This window comes from Hyaloscypha bicolor, assembly GCF_002865645.1.
Source record: "Hyaloscypha bicolor E unplaced genomic scaffold K444scaffold_60, whole genome shotgun sequence".
Lineage (NCBI taxonomy): Eukaryota > Fungi > Ascomycota > Leotiomycetes > Helotiales > Hyaloscyphaceae > Hyaloscypha > Hyaloscypha bicolor.
The window spans coordinates 194,817-207,486 of NW_020194562.1; the positions used below are offsets into that span (position 1 = coordinate 194,817).

At 51.4% G+C, this 12,670-nt stretch overlaps 6 protein-coding genes across 6 annotated transcripts; 1 reads left to right on the forward strand and 5 right to left on the reverse strand.

Moving 5' to 3' along the window:
- Positions 1 to 458: 458 nt before the first annotated feature.
- On the reverse strand, positions 459 to 1,293 carry K444DRAFT_663170 (uncharacterized protein; the record flags this gene model as incomplete). Its single annotated transcript, XM_024886799.1, has 4 exons — positions 459 to 791; positions 839 to 966; positions 1,016 to 1,033; positions 1,072 to 1,293. 4 exons carry the CDS (start codon positions 1,291 to 1,293, stop codon positions 569 to 571), a joined length of 591 nt encoding a protein of 196 aa, XP_024737238.1. The 3' UTR covers positions 459 to 568.
- A 1,921-nt stretch (positions 1,294 to 3,214) lies between these two features.
- Positions 3,215 to 4,474, reverse strand: K444DRAFT_612522 (uncharacterized protein). Its single transcript, XM_024880149.1, has one exon. The coding sequence runs from the start codon at positions 4,357 to 4,359 to the stop codon at positions 3,463 to 3,465; it is 897 nt and encodes a 298-aa protein (XP_024737239.1). The 5' UTR covers positions 4,360 to 4,474; the 3' UTR covers positions 3,215 to 3,462.
- Positions 4,475 to 4,625: 151 nt separating this feature from the next.
- On the reverse strand, positions 4,626 to 6,575 carry K444DRAFT_528249 (uncharacterized protein; the record flags this gene model as incomplete). Its single annotated transcript, XM_024874705.1, has 1 exon — positions 4,626 to 6,575. The coding sequence occupies one exon, from the start codon at positions 6,573 to 6,575 to the stop codon at positions 4,626 to 4,628; it is 1,950 nt and encodes a 649-aa protein (XP_024737240.1).
- Positions 6,576 to 6,716: 141 nt separating this feature from the next.
- On the reverse strand, positions 6,717 to 7,302 carry K444DRAFT_642984 (uncharacterized protein; the record flags this gene model as incomplete). The annotated part of the gene is made up of 2 exons (XM_024884800.1): positions 6,717 to 7,243; positions 7,290 to 7,302. The coding sequence occupies 2 exons, from the start codon at positions 7,300 to 7,302 to the stop codon at positions 6,717 to 6,719; spliced, it is 540 nt and encodes a 179-aa protein (XP_024737241.1).
- An 813-nt stretch (positions 7,303 to 8,115) lies between these two features.
- K444DRAFT_528300 (serine/threonine protein phosphatase 2B catalytic subunit) lies at positions 8,116 to 9,876 on the forward strand (the record flags this gene model as incomplete). Its single annotated transcript, XM_024874712.1, has 3 exons — positions 8,116 to 8,248; positions 8,318 to 8,907; positions 8,953 to 9,876. 3 exons carry the CDS (start codon positions 8,116 to 8,118, stop codon positions 9,874 to 9,876), a joined length of 1,647 nt encoding a protein of 548 aa, XP_024737242.1.
- A 429-nt stretch (positions 9,877 to 10,305) lies between these two features.
- Positions 10,306 to 11,798, reverse strand: K444DRAFT_629320 (uncharacterized protein; the record flags this gene model as incomplete). The annotated part of the gene is made up of 3 exons (XM_024883038.1): positions 10,306 to 10,997; positions 11,232 to 11,483; positions 11,552 to 11,798. The coding sequence occupies 3 exons, from the start codon at positions 11,796 to 11,798 to the stop codon at positions 10,306 to 10,308; spliced, it is 1,191 nt and encodes a 396-aa protein (XP_024737243.1).
- Between the last annotated feature and the right edge of the window lie 872 nt (positions 11,799 to 12,670).

The window sequence follows — 12,670 nt, forward strand, 5'->3', positions numbered from 1 at the left end:
CGCGCAGACTGCAAGATCAAAACTACTGATAAACGTTGACTTTGAATTTGTGTGAATTGTTCACCAATAATAGCCCCTCTGATTTGAATAAAACTCAACCCCACTTGAACAATTAACTAGTACCGCGTATATAGCGTTGGGAATCTCTCTTTCTGCCCAGTTCAGATCATAGCCTACGTTCCTTAATACAAATAGTTACAGCGAGAGCAACTACCTATCCGAAAAGGGAGACACCTACATATTTAAGTCGGAATGTGCCTACAACAACCCCGATGGGACCAATGGAGGTTGATACATATCATGAGTATACCCCAAGCACCTGATATATGCCTCCGTGACAAGCTCCGCGAGACGGCCATGCAAGGATCGGACGTATTCAATACCAGACAACGCTCGAGTGTTGATCTTAGTTCATTGATCAGGGACGTATTATCCGCCGAAGTTGGGAGAACTCTTACATCTTGCATCGCATCAACCCCTTCCAAAAATATCCTCAACTGTTTGCTTAATGTACTTTGCAGCAGAGCAGAGACAGTGCTGATTCCCGCAACCATGCCAACGTTAGAACTCAAATATAGCCACGAACTTCCAATCGCCATTTCACAGTGCTCAATTCCCGCTGTGAGAGCCACGAACACAGCCAATATTGCAATACATTGCCGAATCCGCCGGGAATGATGCACAGAGATTCGAGGAAGGAAATATTTCCGTGCCAGCGAAGTATCATGAGGTTGTAGGATGTTGAGGACGCAGCGACGCCAATTACGGCGATTAATTTGTATCTTCCGGTCCTGTTCGGGTAGTTAGCAGAAAAAGAGTGGATTCGAAGAGAATATACCTTTTGATAACAAAATCTGCCAGAAGACCACCGATTGCATTGCCTATCACAGAAGGCATCAAGTGGGCACCGGCGTTGTGTGTAACATGCGCTGGGACTTGGAAATACAATGGGATGAGCACTATCATCTAGAACAATAATTAGCATACTTCAATTACATGGTTGCTTAGGACTCACAGCTCCTTGCGCTTCAGTCTGGAAACCAATACAGTATTCACATATGACGTGATTACATCTCGATGTAACAGAAGACGAAGTGGAAAAATCGACTCTTTTGCCCAGGCTGTTTCCACGAAAACAAGAACGTTCAAAGCCATCACAGAAGCTCCTAGCAAAAGCAGAATTTTCGGATCTGTCCAGGGCATCCGTTGCCCTCCGAGGTCGAGGACCAGAAGACCGCAGACAATGGAGATGCATAGAAACACCACTCCGAGGAAATCAACTCGGCGGAGCATCGAGAGGGCCGATTGTGTTGGCGTCGTTGCGAGACAATATTTGGAGTTTCCAAGCAACGAGAGCAAGAGCTAGTCACGTCGGACGGCATTTCCCCAGGAAGAATTGCAAATAGTAAATTAGATAAGTAAACTTCAGGGCAAATTGAGAGGCAAACATTCTCCATCCGATCTTGTCAGTAAGGTAGCCTCCAATTGGGCCTCCCAGACTCCTGCCGGTCGTTGTAGTGGTATTTTCATAGCTCCTCCCAACGGCGGCATCTCTTAATGCGACCAGATTTGTGGACAAGTCAGATCAAGGCCCAAAAGTGGCTGAAGAAGAATTTTTACCCGCAATGACAATCGAGACTAGGCAATGGATACCACCTTCACAACTCCAGCAAGAACTCTACCCAAGACAACTTGTTGAAGACTCTGTCCTAACCCGCTACATTATGTCAGTCAAGTGACTGTTCTCGACTCTCTAGATCTACCATATCGCACAACCGACCGCGAGAAAACATACCGTTCCGAGGATCGTGCTTTTTCGACCATAGATATCACTTAACTTTCCATGCTGTAGCAGTTAGAAACTTGTTCGAGTCATTGCTTCTCTTCCAATCTTACCAATGACTGCGTGGCTCACATCGCCAGCGTGTACGAAGTGATTAGCCATCCCGCGTTCTCAAGGTCATTGAATTCGCTGCTGATTGCTCCACTTGTGACAAGGACGAGCGAGGTGTCTGCATTTGCGATAAAAAATCTTGAAAATAATTGTTAGCCGAAGCTTTGAAACCAGAGTTCCTCTGCATTTGAGGAAGAGAAGAATGGTCCTTTCTTCTGAGAAAGGAGATCATGGGCACACCTACCAACAGAATGGAAATGACGCTAGCAATGTCCCCGGATTCTTCCTCCGGAGCCGATTTATCGATCAACCCCCCCAGCTTCTTCATCAATCTCCGCAACATAGGGGATAGCATCATCGAACCTGGCACTTTCCTTCTTCGACAGGAACATCCGTTCATCTGGAACATGCTCGCTCCCATAGTCTCTATCGTTATTGGTGAGGTTTAAGGTACGGTTCGAGCTCGTCATTGCAATTGAGGCGAGGCGACGATGGCGACTTTAGACTCGGGATGGTGTGATCAGGCGGAGCGGGTGCAGTACTCCTTTTCACAGACACTTTATATTTCTTCAATGAAACTTCAAGTTCATGTGCTCCTTGAAGACTCTCGGTACCCATGGTCAATGGCTGTCTTGCAGAGACATCCTTGGACCGTTACGCAACAATATCTCCATTCTATCAAACCAGAGGAATCTGCGAGAAGTGCCGAGCAGGAAGGGCCTTGACCTCAGCGGAGCGATCGCCGGTCTCTCAGCGCCACCGCGGTTACAGGGGAGAAAGTCTGATAGGAAAAATGCTCGTGACCAGATCCATGGCTGCATGCAAGCCTCAAATGCGAAGTCATGTTTTCTGCAGCTGAGTGGCAGCGTTGTTATCTCTTGCGGCTGCAAGGCAATCAAACTGCTGGCTAGAACACTCCACTTTGTGCCAGACCTTGCTTGGTACATTGAAATTGTTTAAATACTGATCTTGTCGCTTCCACTTTTGCAAGGGTTGATTGAGGCGGGTATCTCGAAAACTGCACGAGCCACCTTGCGTCCCGAGCTTTCACTCCCCTTTTCTCCCCTGGTCAAATGAGGAGCTGCTGCGAGTAGATTTTTTGAATGTTTGACAAACACGAGCTGAATTAGAAATTCGGGACCCTGTCCCCCACACTGTGGTGGATCTGGTTTGCAATGGAAAGACACATGTGGTCATGCGAGTCATTACCTTTTCTTGACTTCGGTAAAGTTGTTTCGGTTCCCGTGTAACCCCGCAGTGGAGCCTCATGCTTATCGGCGAAGCTCGAGTCATCCTGCTGCATGGTGAAGGGCAATGCAAATGTGCTCACGGATCACAAAGCCCCTCTGGACCGTGATCTCTTGCAGACGGGAAACCTCGAATTGGGACATCAGAACCAAAGTTGGTAATCGAGGGATCAAATTGTTTCCAATTGATGCTGAATATGGCCCTCCATGCTCTCCACCATTGTACAGACCTATATGCAAGCCAACCGGCTCCCAAAGCAAGAAACCGAACCCTTATGCAACGCCAATCCATGCCTGCCCCGTCCCGTGGTATCTTAAATATCAGTCTCGCAGCCAAGCTCTCCGCTTCTCTTCCTTTTTCGCTTTCCGCTTTTCCTTGAATTGCTTCAGTTCCGTCTTCGATAGTTTCTTGCCGCTTCGCTCTGCCTTCAGACTCCGTCCATCATGACTATTCGCCGCCGCATCGACATCGAAGAACGCGTTCATCTGCCTCCGGCTCTTGTTCTCGTCGTTGAAATTCTCGGGGTTCAAGTCGGGATTCTGGAATCGACCGGTGAAGCGATTGAATTGTGCTGTGGCTGCGTACTGAGTAGTTGGATCTGCGGGTGCTTCTGAAGGCGCTGCTGGAAGCGGAGCAGCAGGTTGTGCGTACCAGGCTGTAGGATCGTAGTCACCGTGTAAAGCAGGATTGTATCCAGAGGTCGGCGGGTTCTCCGTTGGCGCAGGCACGGGAGGCGTGTAGGCAGCAGCTGCAACGCCTGGCGGAGGAGGTTGTGAAGCTTCAGGTACTCGAGGATTTGTCCATTGCGTCGCGCCTGTGAACCGATTGTAGAAGTAGAAAGATTGGGCGCTCTCCTCCCAAATTGGCGCCCAGCCGTCATCTTGCCCTGTTGCCGCTGGAGGCTCTTCTGTGGGGAGCGGAGGAATCTCCTCTGCAGGGAGGGGAGGTGCTTCTGCGGCTCCGTCTGCGCTTGAAGGCTCATTCACAGCGTTGTGGTCTTCCACCGAGTTCGCGTCTCTCCGTGAAGTCTTGACTTCGCTCTCGTCCTCGCCGCCATCTTCGGAGTGTTCGCCATCGGACCCTGTCTCTCCTTCGCTCAGATCATCTTCTGCATCGCGCTTCTCGAGGTCCGCGTTGGTGCTGGGGGAAACATCCTGACCTCGTGGCCGCGAGGCTGCTTCCCTTTCCTCCACGCCCTCATTCGCACCCGAAGCCATTTTCCTTAAACACCAGTGCGCCAGATATTCGATACCCCGGCCGACAAAAGAAATGTAGCTGCTAGCAGTGTATGCTGTTCTGCGGCGGTGAGTAGCTTGATGTTGGAGGTCGAAATTCGAAAAGCAAATATGACGAGACCAAACATTTTTAGCGTTAAAATGGGGAATTAGGATCAATTAGTCACGTGCGAAACCCCCAAGGTAGCTGGCGATAAAGTGCTCCGTACAGCAGTAGAGATTACATTGCACGTCTAAGCTATGGTACACTATTTACTTGCCACGAGGGCAGCCTCGGCACGATCCACAGCTTCTTGCGCCTTCTGAAGCTCGGCATCTCCTCCCAACGAAGGCTGTGACGTGATGAGGACATCGCCAACCACACTTTCCACTCCTCTCACAGCCTTCCTTCCCTCCTCTCTTACTTCTCCCTCCCAGAACTTTCTCGCAGTCTCCCATTTGCCCTGCATTTTTCGTAAACTCCACACAATGCCCAAAGCTGCAACTGCGCCGCATTCATACAGCCCTGTCGAAACCGATGAAACGTACATCAGGCCTGCAAACACCGAAGCAAGAGAGGATGTACTCAGGGCTTGAAGCACCAGCTTCTGTGCCAGAGCTTGTAGCGCAGGGACTGTCTCTTGTGCCAGGTAGTTACGCGTTGCAGGAATATGAAGAGGCCAAGGCTGGAGTTTGAGCTTGACTGGTAAATGATCACGAGGCTCGACTAAGTCCTTGAGAACAGGTGGTGGTGGTTCGGAGCCTAGTTGTGCTTCTGTCTCTTTTTCGAGGACAGGTTTATACGCCCAGTTCGCCGGGGCACCTTGAGAGCTGAGCTCTTCTATGATTCCGGTCTCAGCTATGCGGCCAGACAAGAAAATGACTTCCTTCTCCGCTTCTGTGAGGAAACGTTGCTGCAGAATGTTTGTGGAGATCATGGAGACGTCGTCCACCCGCCAGAAGAGCTTCCACCAGCCTAGCTTCCTCCATCTCTGGCCATTGAAGGCTATATCGAGATGATCACGAAGCTCTGTGTGAGCTCGCTCTGCCCATCGAGATAGCTCTCGCCGCAAGTTTTGCAGGTCCGTGGATGATACCTTTGCCTGAAGTAATGCATTGAGCCGAAGGGTCTGCTCACTAGCAATTGCTCCAGATGTATCTTCAAGAAGGGACTGGATGAGATGGAGAACCGGTAGTTTCATTCCTCCATCCGCTGCAGCAGTTCCGGCTTTGATCCATTCTTGGATCTCAGGTATCCCACTAGCAAACCAACTCTTTTCATAAGCAAGAGCGTTGTCAACGCTCTGCCGGAAGGCTTCAAGAGCCTCAGTACCTAATCTGACATGCACAGTTCGAAAGGGAAGAGCGGCCTTCTCTTCAGGTGTCCCAGTCGGCAGATCCACAGCGCCGCCAATGATTTCCCGATCGACACCAAGAGGGTATTTCAGCAGAGTCACCGCGCCAAGCAGACCATCTGCAACAATGAAAGCTTTGTGCAGAGGCGTAGTAACTGGTGTGTATCTCCCTGTACTCGAAGTCGGTATCTCCATCGTAGGAACCATGACTGCATCCGTAAACATTTCCGGTTCCCCGGGCGGGTCCATCTCCAGCACCAAGAGCTCCAGCTTATGTCCATTGAGTAGTGGAGACGAGACGTGTAATTCTTGTACCAGCCTTCTCCCAATCTCGTCTGTGCCATTGTGTCCAACCTTGATCAGCACAGGTTTCCCTTCTGGATCATTGATCAATATCCGCTCCCATTCCTCTTCCGGTTTCAATGGATCCACTACCAGCAACCGCAGAAGCTCCTTAGCTATTTTCAATGAGTTCCCTCCATCTGCCAAGCCTAGTATTCCAATTCTGATCGTTTCTTGTCCAGCTTCTTGTTCCAATCCCCGGATTGCAAGCTGTAGTCTCGAGATGTTGACGAAGCTTGCAGCATCTTGTTGTAAGTCGACCAAGGCATTTCGCAAGTTCGTTCTAGGATCTATACATGCTTTGGGGGTCAGAGTGTCGGTTAGAGATGTGCTGGGTACGGTGGTTTGACTCTGGGATCGTACTCGAAGCTGTTCGAATCGTGAGGTTCGAGGCCGCTTGCTGGGTCGAGGAGAGGCCCTGGCCAAGGAACAAATTGGGCATATTCGTTGTTTCGGGGCAGAAATTGGCAATCCAAATATGCTGGACCGTCCAATTGTAAGCCGCGGTATTCGCGGAGGCATTGTGATGCTCGGGGAAGAGTTGGATTGAATTTTGGAAGTTGAGGTATGTTGTGCCAGAAATGTGAGGCACCAATATAAAAAGGGCGCCATTCACAATGCATGAACACAACTCTGGTAGAATTTCTTGCATTAACTAATTAACTACTTATTCAGACCTAGGCCTCCGAACGCCCTGTCCAGTTCATCTCCCTCTCTGTTTGGTTGTGGCATGGGCGTATGCCGTAAACCTGATGCCTCGGGACTTGACACATCAACGTCCATCGGATTCCCTTTAGCGTTTCCAGCTTGGGCAGAAGAGTTGGCTCTCTTCTCTGGTTCCAGTAACCTTGCTTCACTGTCCAACCATCCTGGGGCCACTCTTCTCTTCTCTGCGAGCTCTCTGGCAGCTATAACATCCTCCCACGCCTTCAACTCCCGGTCGGCATCATCCTGGACCTTCTGGATATACGCTTGTAATGCCTTGCATGATGCAATTATCTCGTCTGGATGTGCCGCATGGCCAGAGGAAGACACGACGTATTGGGACTTCTCTTCGCCAGATCCTCCCGTCGAGGAGGGGGGTAGCGTTGACGGCAGGGTCTTGTATGTGTACGGGAGGGTAGTTGCAGTTGGCAGAGACACGAACGGAGACACCGTCAGAGGCACTTGCGCAAGGAGAGGATGCGTCCCTGGAGCTGTTAGCTGCTGCAGAGACGGACGGGGAGGTGGAAGTACGGTTGTCGTGCATCGTTGTGGCTGTGTATCAGATGCGGCTCTTAATAGAAGCTAGAGACCTTTCCCGGAGACGGATCCGAATCGCAGACTGTTCAACACCCAAGTCGCAAGCTATGGAGCAGCTGGAGGCTCTTCGCATATGCAGTCGTTCGTCCGAGCCGTCCAATATCAGGTTGCCAGCGATGCCCGAGATCCTTCTTGTGCTCTGTATCCCCGATTAGGTAATGTGTTTTCGGTCGTGGCTCCTATCGCCAGAGGATGTTCCAATCTCGGGGTCGAGTCATTGGCTGCGTTTCACCTAATCCGAGGGGTCGCGGAGGGGATGCAGCTTTGGTGTTTTGACAGGAGGACGAGGAACCCTTCCTTTTGGCTTCCCTGCTGTGCTCGTTCCCCATCCCCCTTTCGCACGTCAGGTCGACCCCCCCATTTCCATCCCACACGCTAAACTTTCGCTAGTGCCGAGTCAAATCATCGAGCTTGTCGCCGCCTCACGACCTCTCAACCCAAACCATCCTGCCAGACGTTCCACCTCAGCCCTACGCCCCGCAAAGCGCACACGAGACAACGAGCTGACGAAACCTCCAAGGAAACATTCGAGCAAGTGCGCGCCTATTTATTCTCTCTTTCTGCGCTGACAAAGCGTGCCGACTCGTCGCGCCTGCCTCCCCTTTTCCCCACGTCCAAAGAACCCTCCATCCTCGAGATCTCGACCTTCACACCTCCGATAAATCTCCGAGCTTGACGGCAGGCCAGGCAGATCCTCCCTTCGGTTCTCCAAGTCGCGATCATGGACGGTGCGGCGCAACAAAGCCCCCTCCCGCCTGGGATGGAAAACCGTCACCAGGTAGACAATGCTCTAAGAGCTCTCCAGCAGAAGAAGCCGATTCCAGAAATCGACTTCAGTCTGCATACCATGGAAGATGGAAGTCAAGTGAGCACCATGGAGAGGGTTTGCAAAGGTATTGACCGCTTTTTATGCCTCGCCAGTTTTCGCCCCGTGTCAGCCTAGCTCACATGTGCTATGATAGATGTACAAGCCCCTGCTATGCACCCACCAACAGACCAACAGTTCTTCTCCCCTCAGGACAGCACGAAGCCGAATCTTCAATTTCTGAAGCAGCACTTCTACAGAGAAGGGCGCCTGACCGAGGCTCAAGCATTGTACATCATTGAGGAGGGTACCAAGGTCTTGAAGCAGGAGCCGAATCTTCTCGAGATGGATGCACCGATCACAGTGTGCGGAGATGTTCACGGGCAATACTATGACTTGATGAAGCTATTCGAAGTGGGCGGTGATCCTGTCGATACTCGGTACCTGTTCCTCGGCGATTACGTCGACCGAGGGTACTTCAGTATCGAATGCGTGCTTTACCTGTGGTCCTTGAAGATCTGGTATCCAAATACCTTATGGCTTCTCCGAGGAAACCACGAGTGCAGGCATTTGACCGACTACTTCACGTTCAAGCTCGAATGCAAGCATAAGTATTCTGAGAAGATCTACGAAGCATGCATGGAATCCTTCTGCGCCCTCCCTCTGGCTGCGGTCATGAACAAGCAATTCTTGTGTATCCACGGTGGATTGAGCCCGGAATTACATACCCTGGATGATCTGAAGCAGGTGTGTATTTCGAAGTTGTAGACGGGATTCTGCTGACAAAGTCAGATTGATCGCTTCCGGGAACCTCCCACTCATGGCCTCATGTGCGACATTCTGTGGGCAGATCCATTGGAAGAATTCGGCCAAGAGAAGACTTCCGAGTACTTCGTTCACAACCATGTCCGAGGCTGCTCCTACTTCTTCTCCTATCCAGCCGCATGTAATTTCTTAGAGAAAAACAACCTTCTGTCCGTTATCCGAGCACACGAGGCTCAGGATGCAGGATATCGGATGTATCGAAAGACGCGAACGACAGGATTCCCAAGTGTGATGACCATCTTTTCAGCACCCAATTATCTGGATGTGTACAACAACAAAGCCGCCGTCCTCAAGTATGAGAATAATGTCATGAACATCAGGCAGTTTAACTGCACCCCTCATCCTTATTGGCTACCAAACTTCATGGACGTCTTCACTTGGTCGCTTCCATTCGTGGGGGAGAAGATTACCGACATGCTTATTGCAATCTTGAGCGTGAGTTCCGAGGACGAACTCAAGGAAGACCAGACGACGCCAGCATCAGTCTCAGGTCCAGTGTCACCACCTGTCAATGCCAATATTCCAATGGATCCAGATTCAATTGAGTACAAGCGAAGAGCCATCAAGAACAAGATTCTTGCCATTGGTCGTCTGTCACGTGTGTTCCAAGTCTTGCGAGAAGAGTCCGAAAGGGTCACTGAGTTGAAGACTGCTTCTGGAGGCAGACTTCCTGCTGGAACGTTGATGCTTGGCGCTGAAGGTATCAAGAATGCCATCAGCAGTTTCGAAGACGCACGAAAGGTCGATTTGCAGAACGAGAGATTGCCACCAAGTCATGAAGAGGTCACCAGACAGAGCGAGGAGGGCAGAGCGCAGGCGCTTGAGAGAGCCCGGGATGCCGCAGATAATGATAAGGGGTTGCAGTTACTATCAAGGCGGCTGAGCACGTAAGTTTGTACTCTGCGTGGATTGGATTTCGCTGACATTGCCAGGGATCGAAAGAGGTAATCACACTCATACCAGTCGAGGAGAAACGGGTTTATGGGTATGGGACATGAATAGAAATGTGATGATTGCGAAGAACACAGTGGACAAAGTCTATAAGAACGAGATTTCCTTGGGATATATGGCATTGCTTTATTGATTGCGTGCCGATCCAATGAACTCCATGATCAACCGTCAGCAGAAATCCAACGCCAAAATTTCACCAATTCAACGCCTGCCGTGCATATCCTTCATGTCTGTGTTATCCAAGCCAAGCTCTGCAAGTGCGCTGGATTGCCACCAGTGTTGGCGGTATCCAAGTTTACCCAAATTGCTCCTAGTGATGCATATTCGCGTTGATCATGTCACGTATCTACTCACCCATCCCATTCCCCTTCATGTCCCGACACCATCCTTTCTCTCCCTCCGCTTCCTCTCCGACTCAACAACAATACTCTCCTCCACCTCTTTCCCCTCATCCCCCTCCCGCCCCTCCCTCTTCCACAAGATCAGCCCTTTCAAAAACTTATTCTCGTCCTCGAGCTCCGTGATCCGATCCTCCAGCTTCGCAAGCGCCTCCCTCTTCTCCCGGCTCTGCCGCTCCAGGCTCGCTTCCCGCGCTTTCTTCTTCCGGCGAAAGCGGGCGCTGGCAGCCGTGTTGCGGATCCGTTTTGCTTCTGCTTCGGCGTCTGAGAGGGGGGCGGGGGATGAGGCGCTGGTCATGGAAGAGGCGTATTGGTTTGGATGTTGGTGGTGGTGGTGCGGGATTGTGGGGGAAGGATTGTGGGGTATGTAGATTGGTGTGAAGGGCTGGGTGTGCGCGGTTGGGAGGGAGGACGAGGCTTCGGGGTAGCGGTAGTAGATGTCTGGTGGCTGAAGGGGGTGCTCTTCTTGATATTGAGGCGGACCTTCGGATTGGGGTTGCAGTTGGGGATCAATGGGAGGCGGAACTCGACCTGGTCCTTGTCCTCTTGATTGTGCTTGCATGGTTGCGTATTCGTCCAGGCCTGGAGCCGGAGGTGCGAAGTCACCGTCCCATGGGCTGTAGATGGTTGGCGAGAGGGGAGAAAGTGCTGCTTCCGCTAACACTATTGTCTTCTGTCAGTACAGTTTCCACCGCTTATTCGAAAACACTCAAAACAGACTATGCAATGAATTCGACCTTCGTCCACGAAGCAGAGAGATACAGCGAACTGCAGACTGCTTCCATTTCCACCATCAACACGGGGACACGGCCTCCAGATATGCCCCCGCCTTGGTTGGGGACGTTTCAGGGGGGTCGATGAACGTCACGTGGGATGTCACCATCCTGAGCTGCGAACACGACATCGTTATGCGCCGTTCACAGCGGGCCACTACGCTCGAAGCAGTGCTGAAGAACAGAGTATGCAATCTTGTTGCTGCAGGCTGGCCGTCACTTGCCGAAATACAGCGTCTGCGGGTCTGCGCTTCGTCCCGGCGAAGTGTCTCCTTGGCCTTGTTCTGGAAGCTCGATATTCGGCTGGCGAGCTTGCCGCAACCCACTGGGTCTGGGAGGCTGGGGTGCAGAGACTGTTGATGCTGCAGATGCAGATCTGATAGGAGACAAAGCAGTGAAGAAGACAGAAGACAGTGGTTGGCGAAGAAGACCAGTAGAACATACCTTGAGTGATAGCATCCGCGATTCGTGGCATGGGACTGGGCACATTCCCCCTCCAAGGGTCCAACTGCTCCAGGTCCGGATCCCCAACGAAGAAGTGCTCGTCTGTGGCAGTATTCTCGTCCCCGAATGGGCCTACTTTTGTCGAGAGGCTGTCATGGGAGTCTGAGTCTATGCTGTCGGGATACACTGGATGATGTGAAGGATAGGGCACGAAGCCGCTGTGTTGGAGATTCTGATGGTGAGACATGGCAGCCGATAGGTTGGCCAAGAGATGTACAAGGCTGAGTGTACGGTCAGTGGCCTGTAGTGAACATGTGCGCTGACAGGTCGTACAAGGGTAGGATCCAGAGACACTCTCGGGATCTGAAAGCGCGGACGCGGATATATATGAATTCCAGAAGAAGAAGAAGTGCAGCCCTTCTCACGTCCAGAAGTTCGAGACTGTTTTAGCTCTCTGGTGGAGCGTGGGATGAAGATTTCTTCAACTAATAGCGAGGGAAGTGCACAGCAGACAGTGGAGTGTTGGACCCTGCGAGTGGGAAGAGGCTTTCCCAGGCGCTCAGCTGAACCCTGGAATCCGGGAGGGACACGCCCGTGACACGGGCACCACGGGCTACTATCGGACAGCTTGTGGATCTTGATGAGTGCCGTCCCTGGCTAGGTCCCCAAGCCAAGTTCCAACAGTGCTCGACGCCAGCCTGGTTCGCCACGTTTAAACGAATACCAACATGAACACATCAGACGATGACTTTCCTTTTCTGTAGGATTCAGGGCCGATGCACCGCCTTTAATGTCTCATCTCATCGTATGAAAAACTATGGGGAAGCAAGCACACAAAATTACTACCTGCCTTCCGGGGAACATAGCCGCCGAAGCCCCCCCACAACAACCAACCATGATTTTCCCCTACGCTCCAAAACACAGAAGACACGAGACAAATTACTTTTCAGGGACGTGACGCAGCCTTCGCCACGCCTTTGAAGTTCGTTTACCCCGTCTCACTGAAAAGTCGCCCTCTCGTTACGGGTTTATGTGGATAGTGGAGTAGAAGTATTCTCCGTCCTTCATCAGCAGCACTGAACTGAATCCCCAAGAACGATGCCGAAGGTCCACTTCGAG

What these genes read in the sequence shown, in the direction of transcription:
- K444DRAFT_612522 (XM_024880149.1), bottom strand. Translation starts at nt 4,359, where the DNA reads ATGGCTTCGGGTGCGAATGAGGGCGTGGAGGAAAGGGAAGCAGCCTCG.